This window comes from Oncorhynchus keta, chromosome 25, assembly GCF_023373465.1.
Source record: "Oncorhynchus keta strain PuntledgeMale-10-30-2019 chromosome 25, Oket_V2, whole genome shotgun sequence".
In the NCBI taxonomy this organism is placed as follows: domain Eukaryota; kingdom Metazoa; phylum Chordata; class Actinopteri; order Salmoniformes; family Salmonidae; genus Oncorhynchus; species Oncorhynchus keta.
In genome coordinates, this window is record NC_068445.1 from 43,529,871 (window position 1) to 43,542,370 (window position 12,500).

The 12,500-nt window shown below is 40.2% G+C and overlaps 2 protein-coding genes across 2 annotated transcripts in view; both read right to left on the reverse strand.

Annotated features, from left to right (window-relative positions):
- The window catches only part of LOC127911822 (epigen-like), a 4,371-nt gene extending 3,879 nt beyond the window's left edge, over nucleotides 1-492 (reverse strand). The window contains exon 1 of the mRNA XM_052479701.1: nucleotides 350-492. Within this exon, the coding sequence (XP_052335661.1) occupies nucleotides 350-377 (28 nt within the window). The 5' untranslated portion in view covers nucleotides 378-492. The remainder of the gene's footprint in view (nucleotides 1-349) is intronic.
- Nucleotides 493-10,942: 10,450 nt separating this feature from the next.
- LOC127911824 (epigen-like) overlaps nucleotides 10,943-12,500 on the reverse strand; it is a 5,751-nt gene continuing 4,193 nt past the window's right edge. Inside the window, 1 exon segment of the mRNA XM_052479703.1 lies at nucleotides 10,943-11,120. Within this exon segment, the coding sequence (XP_052335663.1) occupies nucleotides 11,065-11,120 (56 nt within the window). The 3' untranslated portion in view covers nucleotides 10,943-11,064.

A 12,500-nucleotide genomic window follows, 5' to 3' on the forward strand; every position in this document is an offset into this window, starting at 1 on the left:
GGGAGTGACCGCACTTCACGTGGTGTAGATTAAAAGCCATACAGGTCAATGATATATAGCCTACTACAGTATATCTCTATAGATAAATCCATCACATACTATATACAGATCTGTCTGGGTTGTCTCAGTTCTCTGAGGGGTCCCAAAGGGGCACTCATTTCTGCTCTATCCCAGGACTAATGTACCTGGGTGACCTGATGAAGGGCTTGTTGGTAAGTTCTGTAGTTTTGTCAGGTGTGTTAGTGCTGTGCTGAAGAACAGACAGACAGACAGACAGACAGACAGACAGACAGACAGACAGACAGACAGACAGACAGACAGACAGACAGACAGGTTGCAGGGCACTCACCGGTTACTGTCTGTTTCGGTCCTGACATCTTGTGGTTTTCTAAGAGTGTAGCCGTGCTCAGACTGTCTCTTCCTCAGGTGTGTGGATTACAGTAAACGTCTGGTGTGCTTTATACTCCTTTAATCCTTGTCACGACTTGCACAACCAATGGGAGAACCAGAATTATGGGGTAAAGAATATTCCCTTTCCACAAATGGCACGCTCGGCTGCTTCCCCCGCATCACTTCCTGTCCCATTGCCCCCCGGTTACCTGCATGCAGAGGCAGAAGCCTCTTGGCCAGGTATTAAACAGGTTTGCAGTCCCAGGGGGCAGGAGACGATTCACTCACTCTCACACACACTTTCACTCACACACACTTTCACACACACACACACACACACACACACACACACACACACACACACACACACACACACACACACACACACACACACACACACACACACGTTGTCAGCCCACACAGCATCTGGAGTTTACAGCACTTAATGAAGTGTGTCCATGTCCTCTCCTTCTTGGTCTCCCTCGTTCTCCCTTCCACTCTCTCTTTCTCCCTCTCTCCCTCGTTCTCCCTTCCACTCTCTCTTTCTCCCTCTCTCCCTCGTTCTCCCTTCCACTCTCTCTCTCTTTCTCCCTTCCACTCTCTCTTTCTCCCTCTCTCCCTCTTTCTCCCTTCCACTCTCTCTCTTTCTCCCTTCCACTCTCTCTTTCTCCCTCTCTCCCTCTTTCTCCCTTCCACTCTCTCTCTCTTTCTCCCTTCCACTCTCTCTTTCTCCCTCTCTCCCTCTTTCTCCCTTCCACTCTCTCTCTCTTTCTCCCTTCCACTCTCTCTTTCTCCCTCGTTCTCCCTTCCACTCTCTCTCTCGCCCTCTCTCCCTCGTTCTCCCTTCCACTCTCTCTCTCTCCCTCTCTCTCTCGTTCTCCCTTCCACTCTCTCTCTCTTTCTCCCTTCCACTCTCTCTTTCTCCCTCTCTCCCTCTCTCCCTCTTTCTCCCTTCCACTCTCTCTTTCTCCCTCTTTCTCCCTCTCTCTCTCTTTCTCCCTTCCACTCTCTCTCTCTCTCTTTCTCCCTTCCACTCTCTCCTTCTCCCTCTCTCCCTCTTTCTCCCTTCCACTCTCTCTTTCTCCCTCTCTCCCTCTTTCTCCCTTCCACTCTCTCTTTCTCCCTCTTTCTCCCTTCCACTCTCTCTTTCTCCCTCTCTCTCTCTTTCTCCCTTCCACTCTCTCTTTCTCCCTCTCTCCCTCCCACTTCTCTCTCTCTCCCTCTCTCTCTAACCCTATTCCCTCTCCCCCTCTCTCTCTCCCCCCTCTCCCTCTCCCACTTCTCTCTCCCCCTCTCTCCCTAACCCTATTCCCCCTCCCCTCTCTCTCTCCCCATTTTCTCTCCCTAATTCCTGACCCCTGCCTCTAAGTGTTGGCTTTAGAGGCACCCCACTGAGCACACCAAGTCATTTTAAAGTGGACAATTGGATAATATTTGGTTGACGTAGATCAATGAGATTACGATTTACATTCACTCACTCAAAAAGACGGCCGAAAGTTTGTTGTATTTCGTGTCATCGCTATGTGTTTAGCCATCGACCAGCGCAACCAAATTCCAATGAAAAAGACAACGTCAACCAAACGTCTACCACTGTGTTTTCCACCATTTAAAAGTACAGCAATGGGAAAACAACGTCAGGCATTTTGTTTATTTATACAACAGATTAATGTGATGTCGTTGGTCTTCATCTAATAGCAGAAACCAAATCATCTGGATTACAGTTGAGATGACATGAAAGTACCTGGTGGAAGTGAGTGATCAATGCTGTCTGAGATTCTGACAGATCAGTACAGCTATTGAGAAGATTGTCATCGACCTGCGACGACCTGAGACACGCTTGCCTTATATACGATCGCAGAATAAGAAATGCATAGTTACTATGCATAGTTACTGTAACTATGCATTTCGTATAAAGCGTGCCTTAATGTGACCATGTGTTACTCATTTTAAGTGTAAATGTCACATCAGTTTGTCAGATAGACTTAACTTTAGTCTATATACGGGATTACAACAGTAATATTGAATTGTGTTTGGGATTAGAACGCATCCAAAACGTCAACATTTAAAGTATGTACTGCTTGGGCAATTTCATCTGAGTCACTGGCTCAATCCCATTCTTTAACTTTTATTTTTTGGTTTGAGTTGGAGACGGTGAATCCGAGCATATAATGTCAACAAGTTAACAGGCTATTTCTTGTGTTTTGAAAAGGGATGTTGAATTGTGTTTGGTTGTCAACGGTAACCAAATATCAACATTTGAAGGAGATGTTTCTTGTGCTTGTGTCACGTTCTGACCATCGTTCGTATGTGTTTTCCTTGTTTTAGTGTTGGTCAGTGATTACAGCCTCAAGTCTTCTTGGGTATGACGATACAAGCTTGTCACGCCTGTATTTGGGGAGTTTCTCCCATTCTTCTCTGCAGATCCTCTCAAGCTCTGTCAGGTTGGATGGGGAGTGTCGCTGCACAGCTATTTTCAAGTCTCTACAGAGATGTTAGATCGGGTTCAAGTCCGGGGTCTGGCTGGGCCACTCAACGACATTCAAAGACTTGTCCCGAAGCCACTCCTGCGTTGTCTTGGCTGTGTGCTTAGGGTTGTTGTCCTGTTGGAAGGTGAACTTTCACCCCATTCTGAGGTCCTGAGCACTCTGGAGCAGGTTTTCATCAAGGATCTCTCTGTACTTTGCTCCGTTCATCTTTCCCTCAATCCTGACTAGTCTCCCAGTCCCAGCCACTGAAAAACATCCTCACAGTTTGATGCTGCCACCAGCATCAAACTGAGCGGTGCCTGGTTTCCTCCAGACATGACTCAATCTTGGATTCATCAGTTTCTCATGGTCTGAGAGTCTTTAGGTGCCTTTTGGCAAACTCCAAGCGGGCTGTCATGTGCATTTTACTAAGGAGTGGCTTCCGTCTGGTCACTCTACCATAAAGGCCTGATTTGTGGAGTGCTGCAGAGATGGTTGTCCTTCTGGAAGGTTCTCCCATCTCCACAGAGGAACTCTGGAGCTCTGTCAGAGTGACCATCGGGTTCTTGGGTGTAATGTAACAAAATGTGGAAAAAGTGAAGGGGTCTGAATACTTTCAGAATGCACTGTACAGTTCACAGAGTAACAGAGTAACGCTCAGAGTAACACAGAGTAACGCTCAGAGTAACACAGAGTAACAGAGTAACGCTCAGAGTAACACATAGTAACAGAGTAACACTCAGAGTAACACAGAGTAACGCTCAGAGTAACAGTCACACAGAGTAACGCTCAGAGCAACACAGAGTAACAGAGTAACGCTCAGTAACACAGAGTAACAGAGTAATGCCGAGAGTAATGCGGAGTAACAGAGTAACAGAGAAACACAGAGTAAAGCAGAGTAACAGAGTAATGCTCAGAGTAACACATAGTAACAGAGTAACACCCAGAGTAACACAGAGTAACGCTCAGTAACACAGAGTAACAGAGTAATGCCGAAAGTAATGCGGAGTAACAGAGTAACAGAGAAACACAGAGTAAAGCAGAGTTCCGCTGAGAGTAACACATAGTAACAGAGTAACACATAGAAACAGAGTAACACATAGTAACAGAGTAACACATAGTAACAGAGTAAAACAGAGTAACATTGTAACACATAGAAACAGAGTAACACATAGTAACAGAGTAACACATAGAAACAGAGTAGCACATAGAAACAGAGTAAAACAGAGTAACACATAGTAACAGAGTAGCACATAGAAACAGAGTAACACATAGAAACAGAGTAACATTGTAACACATAGAAACAGAGTAACACATAGTAACAGAGTAAAACAGAGTAACAGAGTAACACATAGAAACAGAGTAACATTGTAACACATAGAAACAGAGTAACACATAGTAACAGAGTAACACATAGTAACAGAGTAACACATAGTAACAGAGTAACACATAGTAACAGAGTAACACATAGAAACATAGTAAAACATAGTAACACATAGAAACATTGTAACACATAGAAACAGAGTAACACATAGAAACAGAGTAACACATAGTAACAGAGTAACACATAGTAACAGAGTAACACATAGTAACAGAGTAACACATAGAAACAGAGTAACACATAGAAACAGAGTAACACATAGTAACAGAGTAACACATAGTAACAGAGTAACACATAGAAACAGAGTAACACATAGAAACAGAGTAACACATAGTAACAGAGTAACATAGTAACACTAGCCACTTCATATAATGTTTACATACCCTACATTACTCATCTCATATGTAAATGTATATATTGTACTCTATACCATGGGGTCCTTCTGTAGCTCAGTTGGTAGAGCATGGCGCTTGTAACGCCAGGGTAGTGGGTTCAATCCCGGGACCACCCATACGTAGAATGTATGCACACATGACTGTAAGTCGCTTTGGATAAAAGCGTCTGCTAAATGGCATATATTACATTACATATTATTACCATCTACTGCATCTTTATGTGATACATGTATCACTAGCCACTTTAAACTATGCCACTTTGTTCACATACCCTACATTACTCATCTCATATGTAAATGTATATACTGTACTCTATACCATCTACTGCATCTTTATGTAATACATGTATCACTAGACACTTTAAACTATGCCACTTTGTTTACATACCCTACATTACTCATCTCATATGTATATACTGTACTCTATACCATCTACTGCATCTTTATGTGATACATGTATCACTAGCCACTTTAAACTATGCCACTTTGTTCACATACCCTACATTACTCATCTCATATGTAAATGTATATACTGTACTCTATACCATCTACTGCATCTTTATGTAATACATGTATCACTAGACACTTTAAACTATGCCACTTTGTTTACATACCCTACATTACTCATCTCATATGTATATACTGTACTCTATACCATCTACTGCATCTTTATGTGATACATGTATCACTAGCCACTTTAAACTATGCCACTTTGTTCACATACCCTACATTACTCATCTCATATGTAAATGTATATACTGTACTCTATACCATCTACTGCATCTTTATGTAATACATGTATCACTAGACACTTTAAACTATGCCACTTTGTTTACATACCCTACATTACTCATCTCATATGTATATACTGTACTCTATACCATCTAGTGCATCTTGCCTATGCCGTTCGGCCATCGCTCATTCATATATTTCTATGTACATATTCTTATTCATTCCTTTACACTTGTGTGTATAAGGTAGTTGTTGTGAAATTGTTAGGTTACTTGTTAGATATTACTGCATGGTCAGAACTAGAAGCACAAGCATTTCACTACACTCACATTAACATCTGCTAAACATGTGTATGTGACAAATAAAATGTGATTTGATGCTTTAAGCACACAGTTTGATTAAATCATTAAAGACACACAAATGAGCCCGGCTCAGACTTGCTGCGCTGTGTCAAGTGACTGTTAATACCACCGGTTGTCTCCATCTCCTCCCTGCTGCAGCGACCAGCACAGATCAACAGTGTTCATCGCGCTGTCCGTGTTGCTGAAGCTGCGACATAATTATAGCTATTTTCTGACTGAAAGGTTCTGTAACCGAAATCACACTTTTGCTTCGGGAAAACATTCCCTATTCCCTCAACCCTCGCTCTCTTTACGTGACACATGTATGCACACAGCGGTGAAAAATAGTTGGAAGCACTACTTAAGTCGTTTTGGGGTTTATTTTTTTATATTTTTTAACCTTTATTTAACTAGGCAAGTCAGTTAAGAACAAATTCTTATTTTCAATGACGGCCTGGGAACAGTGGGTTAACTGCCTGTTCAGGGGCAGAACGACAGATTTGTACCTTGTCAGCTCAGGGATTCGAACTTGCAACCTTTCGGTTACTAGTCCCTTTTACACTTTGGCTAACATTTGAGTTTCGTAATCTGATCAATATGACCCAATCACAAAGCTAATCTGATCAATATGACCCAATCACAAAGCTAATCTGATCTAGGTTTTGTAGCGTCTAAACATTGTTATTTAAACCTCTTTCGAACATCTAATCAACATATTATCACAACACACGATACATTTCTGAAATCCTCAAGATGTTTCCTAATCACACAACGACATCAAAAACTAAATGTGACACACCCACTTGTCACTATAATAAGGGTGTACCAGTTGATCTATGCTGCTATAATAAGGGTGTACCAGTTGATCTATGCTGCTATAATAAGGGTGTACCAGTTGATCTATGCTGCTATTAGGGTGTCTAACCTGCTGTCCCACTTGTGTACACTGAGTCAAACACCATGTTTTCAGTTGACGTTTGGTAGACTGGGACAGCAGGTTAGACACCCTAATAGCAGCATAGATCAACTGGTACACCCTTATTATAGCAGCATAGATCAACTGGTACACCTTTATTATAGCAGCATAGATCAACTGGTACACCTTATTATAGCAGCATAGATCAACCGGTACACCTTTATTATAGCAGCATAGATCAACTGGTACACCTTTATTATAGCAGCATAGATCAACTGGTACACCCTTATTATAGCAGCATAGATCAACTGGTACACCCTTATTATAGCAGCATAGATCAACTGGTACACCTTTATTATAGCAGCATAGATCAACTGGTACACCCTTATTATAGCAGCATAGATCAACTGGTACACCCTTATTATAGCAGCATAGATCAACTGGTACACCCTTATTATAGCAGCATAGATCAACTGGTACACCCTTTTATAGCAGCATAGATCAACTGGTACACCTTTATTATAGCAGCATAGATCAACTGGTACACCCTTATTATAGCAGCATAGATCAACTGGTACACCCTTATCATAGCAGCATAGATCAACTGGTACACCCTTATTATAGCAGCATAGATCAACTGGTACACCCTTATTATAGCAGCATAGATCAACTGGTACACCCTTATTATAGCAGCATAGATCAACTGGTACACCTTATTATAGCAGCATAGATCAACTGGTACACCCTTATTATAGCAGGTTAGATCAAGCTGGTACACCCTTATTATAGCAGCATAGATCAACTGGTACACCCTTATCATAGCAGCATAGATCAACTGGTACACCCTTATTATAGCAGCATAGATCAACTGGTACACCCTTATTATAGCAGCATAGATCAACTGGTACACCCTATTATAGCAGCATAGATCAACTGGTACACCTTACCCTTATTATAGCAGGTTAGATCAACTGGTACACCCTTATTATAGCAGCATAGATCAACTGGTACACCCTTATTATAGCAGCATAGATCAACTGGTACACCCTTATTATAGCAGATCAACTGGTACACCCTTAGATCAGCATAGATCAACTGGTACACCCTTATTAGCATAGATCAACTGGTACAGCAGCATAGATCAACTGGTACACCCTTATTATAGCAGCATAGGTTAGATCAACTGGTACACCCTTATCATAGCATAGATCAACTGGTACACCTTATTATAGCAGCATAGATCAACTGGTACACCCTTATTATAGCAGCATAGATCAACTGGTACACCCTCAGCATAGATCAACTGGTACACCCTTATTATAGCAGCATAGATCAACTGGTACACCCTTATTATAGCAGCATAGATCAACTGGTACACCTTATTATAGCAGCATAGATCAACTGGTACACCCTATTATAGCAGCATCAACTGGTACACCCTATTATAGCAGCATAGATCAACTGGTACACCTTATTATAGCAGGTTATCATAGCAGGTTAGATCAACTGGTACACCCTTATTATAGCAGCATAGATCAACTGGTACACCCTTATTATAGCAGCATAGATCAACTGGTACACCCAGCATAGATCAACTGGTATAGCAGCATAGATCAACTGGTACACCCTTATTATAGCAGCATAGATCATCTGGTACACCCTTATTATAGCAGCATAGATCAACTGGTACACCCTTATTATAGCAGCATAGATCAACTGGTACACCCTTATTATAGCAGGTTAGATCAACTGGTACACCCTTATCATAGCAGCATAGATCAACTGGTACACCCTTATTATAGCAGGTTAGATCATCTGGTACACCCTTATTATAGCAGCATAGATCAACTGGTACACCCTTATTATAGCAGCATAGATCATCTGGTACACCCTTATTATAGCAGCATAGATCAACTGGTACACCCTTATTATAGTAGCATAGATCATCTGGTACACCCTTATTATAGCAGCATAGATCAACTGGTACACCCTTATTATAGCAGCATAGATCAACTGGTACACCCTTATTATAGCAGCATAGATCAACTGGTACACCCTTATTATAGCAGCATAGATCAACTGGTACATTTATAGCAGGTTAGACACCTAATAGCATAGATCAACTGGTACACCTTATTATAGCAGCATAGATCAACTGGTACACCCTTATTATAGCAGTATAGATCATCTGGTACACCCTTATTATAGCAGCATAGATCAACTGGTACACCCTTATTATAGCAGCATAGATCATCTGGTACACCCTTATTATAGCAGCATAGATCAACTGGTACACCCTTATTATAGCAGCATAGATCAACTGGTACACCCTTATTATAGCAGCATAGATCAACTGGTACACCCTTATTATAGCAGCATAGATCATCTGGTACACCCTTATTATAGCAGGTTAGATCAACTGGTACACCCTTATTATAGCAGCATAGATCATCTGGTACACCCTTATTATAGCAGCATAGATCATCTGGTACACCCTTATTATAGCAGCATAGATCATCTGGTACACCCCTTATTATAGCAGCATAGATCATCTGGTACACCCTTATTATAGCAGGTTAGATCAACTGGTACACCCTTATTATAGCAGCATAGATCATCTGGTACACCCTTATTATAGCAGCATAGATCATCTGGTACACCCTTATTATAGCAGCATAGATCATCTGGTACACCCTTATTATAGCAGGTTAGATCAACTGGTACACCCTTATTATAGCAGCATAGATCATCTGGTACACCCTTATTATAGCAGCATAGATCAACTGGTACACCCTTATTATAGCAGCATACATCAACTGGTACACCCTTATTATAGCAGCATAGATCAACTGGTACACCCTTATTATAGCAGCATAGATCAACTGGTACACCCTTATTATAGCAGCATAGATCATCTGGTACACCCTTATTATAGTGACAAGTGGGTGTGTCACATTTAGTTTTGATGTCGTTGTGTGATTAGGAAACATCTTGAGGATTTCAGAAATGTATCGTGTGTTGTGATAATATGTTGATTAGATGTTCGAAAGAGGTTTACAGAAGATGCTAAAAAGTGTCCCACTTTATTCCCGAATTCACCCTACAGGGACACATCAGCTCATCTGATCACAACGCAGACGCCCTGGATGGATAAGAGACACATTTTAATAGCAATGTTTAGACGCTACAAAACCTAGATCAGATTCTACTTTTTCTGAATTCCCTCAAATAGCAACACTAATAAAAGTAGAAGAAGACAGAATAGAACAGGACAGAAGAAGAGGAGGAAGCAGACGAAGAAGAACAAAGCCTTGCCTAACCTAAGTACAGGGGGTCCTCAGTGTAAACTGAATTTAACTTCATAGGCAAATATATATATATATATATATAATTGTCCCACTTTAGCAAGTTATGGTTGGTAAAGTGGACCAACAAAAGAAATTAGACTTTAAAAATTGACAAATAATATTGGCAACTTTATGTATTTGATGCACCAGTACATATAGTATAGACATTTACATCAGAATTGTTGCGCTGTGCCTCATTTATGACCGTTTTATAACCTCAACATTAAAAAGTTTAGTGACGACAGTTTCGATTTTCTCTCGTCAGACCAAGAAATAAAGTCGTCAGCATTAAGCTGTCCCAGTTTATAATGTCCCACTCTTTCCCGAATTCACACTACTGTGCAAATTATTTGACACATATTCTTTCAAAAAATAATATGGATTTGACTTATTTTAATTTCAATTACTGATGCCAAGTCAATGGTTCTACCTGTCAATGATTGACATGGTTTGACCATCCAGATCTCTTTACACCAGACACAATGCAGTGATGGGCAGGACGATCTGAGCACAATCAGGAATGTGGACACAATCAGGAATGTGGACACAATCTGGAATGTGGACACAATCTGGAATGTGGACACAATCAGGAATGTGGACACAATCAGGAATGTGGACACAATCTGGAATGTGGACACAATCAGGACAACGGGTGCTTGTTAGCAACAGATCTTCTATAGGGAATAAGTTGCCATCTGTGACATAGACTTGATTTCCTTTCATTGTGACCTGATTGTGTCCCGGCTGTTTTAGGAAACTTTTCAATGGGATGGAATATCAAAACAAGAAAACTCTGACCTCTAGTGGTGAAATGAGGTAACAAGTTATCACAGGGCGTGTAGCGCTAACCATGGTGTTAAGGACCATAAGGACGTTGACTTCTGTATAGAACATTCAACAAAATCTTCAAACAATAGTCATTTGATTTAAAAACATTTATTACAAAAAAATATTAAATACATGTTAACATTTTAAAAAATAATAACTTATTTTTAGATATTTCAATAAATAGCCTTAATCTGTTATGGGAAGATATTGTGATGGTGATGATGGTGATGATGGTGAAGATGGTGATGAATAAGAAACAGAGGGATCAAACTAAACTGAGTTCTCCGAGCCACCGTAGGTCTTATAGGGGAGATTTTTTCCCACACCTAGAATAAGAGAGGGACAGAAGTGGAGGAAAAGACACAAAAGAGACAGAAAATTATAAAATGTTAAATCCCTCTATTCCCCCCCATGGCACGTCATTTATTTAAGAGACTGAAATCAGCCCACAGAATGGGGTTTGTTTCCAAATGACAGTTCTGTCTCGAATGTCTCGAAGAACGACGTACAGAAGCTGTTAGGATGCCTTGTTCAAGGGCACATCGACAGAATGTTCACCTTATCAGCTCAGGGATTCAAACCCGCAACCTTTCAATTACTGGCCCAATGCTCTAACCACTAGGCTATCTGCTGGCCAACTTGCTCTGCTTCTATCTCCTCTGATAAGAGTAAGGAATTATGTCAGCTCTACTCATTACATTTCTATCTGACAGAGTAAGTAATTATGTCAGCTCTACTCATTACATTTCTATCTGATAGAGTAAGTAATTATGTCAGCTCTACTCATTACATTTCTATCTGACAGAGTAAGTAATTATGTCAGCTCTACTCATTACATTTCTATCTGATAGAGTAAGTAATTATGTCAGCTCTACTCATTACATTTCTATCTGACAGAGTAAGGAATTATGTCAGCTCTACTCATTACATTTCTATCTGATAGAGTAAGTAATTATGTCAGCTCTACTCATTACATTTCGATCTGACAGAGTAAGGAATTATGTCAGCTCTACTCATTACATTTCTATCTGATAGAGTAAGTAATTATGTCAGCTCTACTCATTACATTTCTATCTGATAGAGTAAGGAATTATGTCAGCTCTACTCATTACATTTCTATCTGATAGAGTAAGTAATTATGTCAGCTCTACTCATTATATTTCTATCTGATAGAGTAAGGAATTATGTCAGCTCTACTCATTACATTTCTATCTGATAGAGTAAGTAATTATGTCAGCTCTACTCATTATATTTCTATCTGATAGAGTAAGGAATTATGTCAGCTCTACTCATTACATTTCTATCTGATAGAGTAAGTAATTATGTCAGCTCTACTCATTATATTTCTATCTGATAGAGTAAGGAATTATGTCAGCTCTACTCATTACATTTCTATCTGACAGAGTAAGTAATTATGTCAGCTCTACTCATTACATTTCTATCTGATAGAGTAAGTAATTATGTCAGCTCTACTCATTACATTTCTATCTGATAGAGTAAGTAATTATGTCAGCTCTACTCATTACATTTCTATCTGATAGAGTAAGTAATTATGTCAGCTCTACTCATTACATTTCTATCTGATAGAGAAAGGAATTATGTCAGCTCTACTCATTACATTTCTATCTGATAGAGTAAGTAATTATGTCAGCTCTACTCATTATATTTCTATCTGAAAGAGTAAGTAATTATGTCAGCTCTACTCA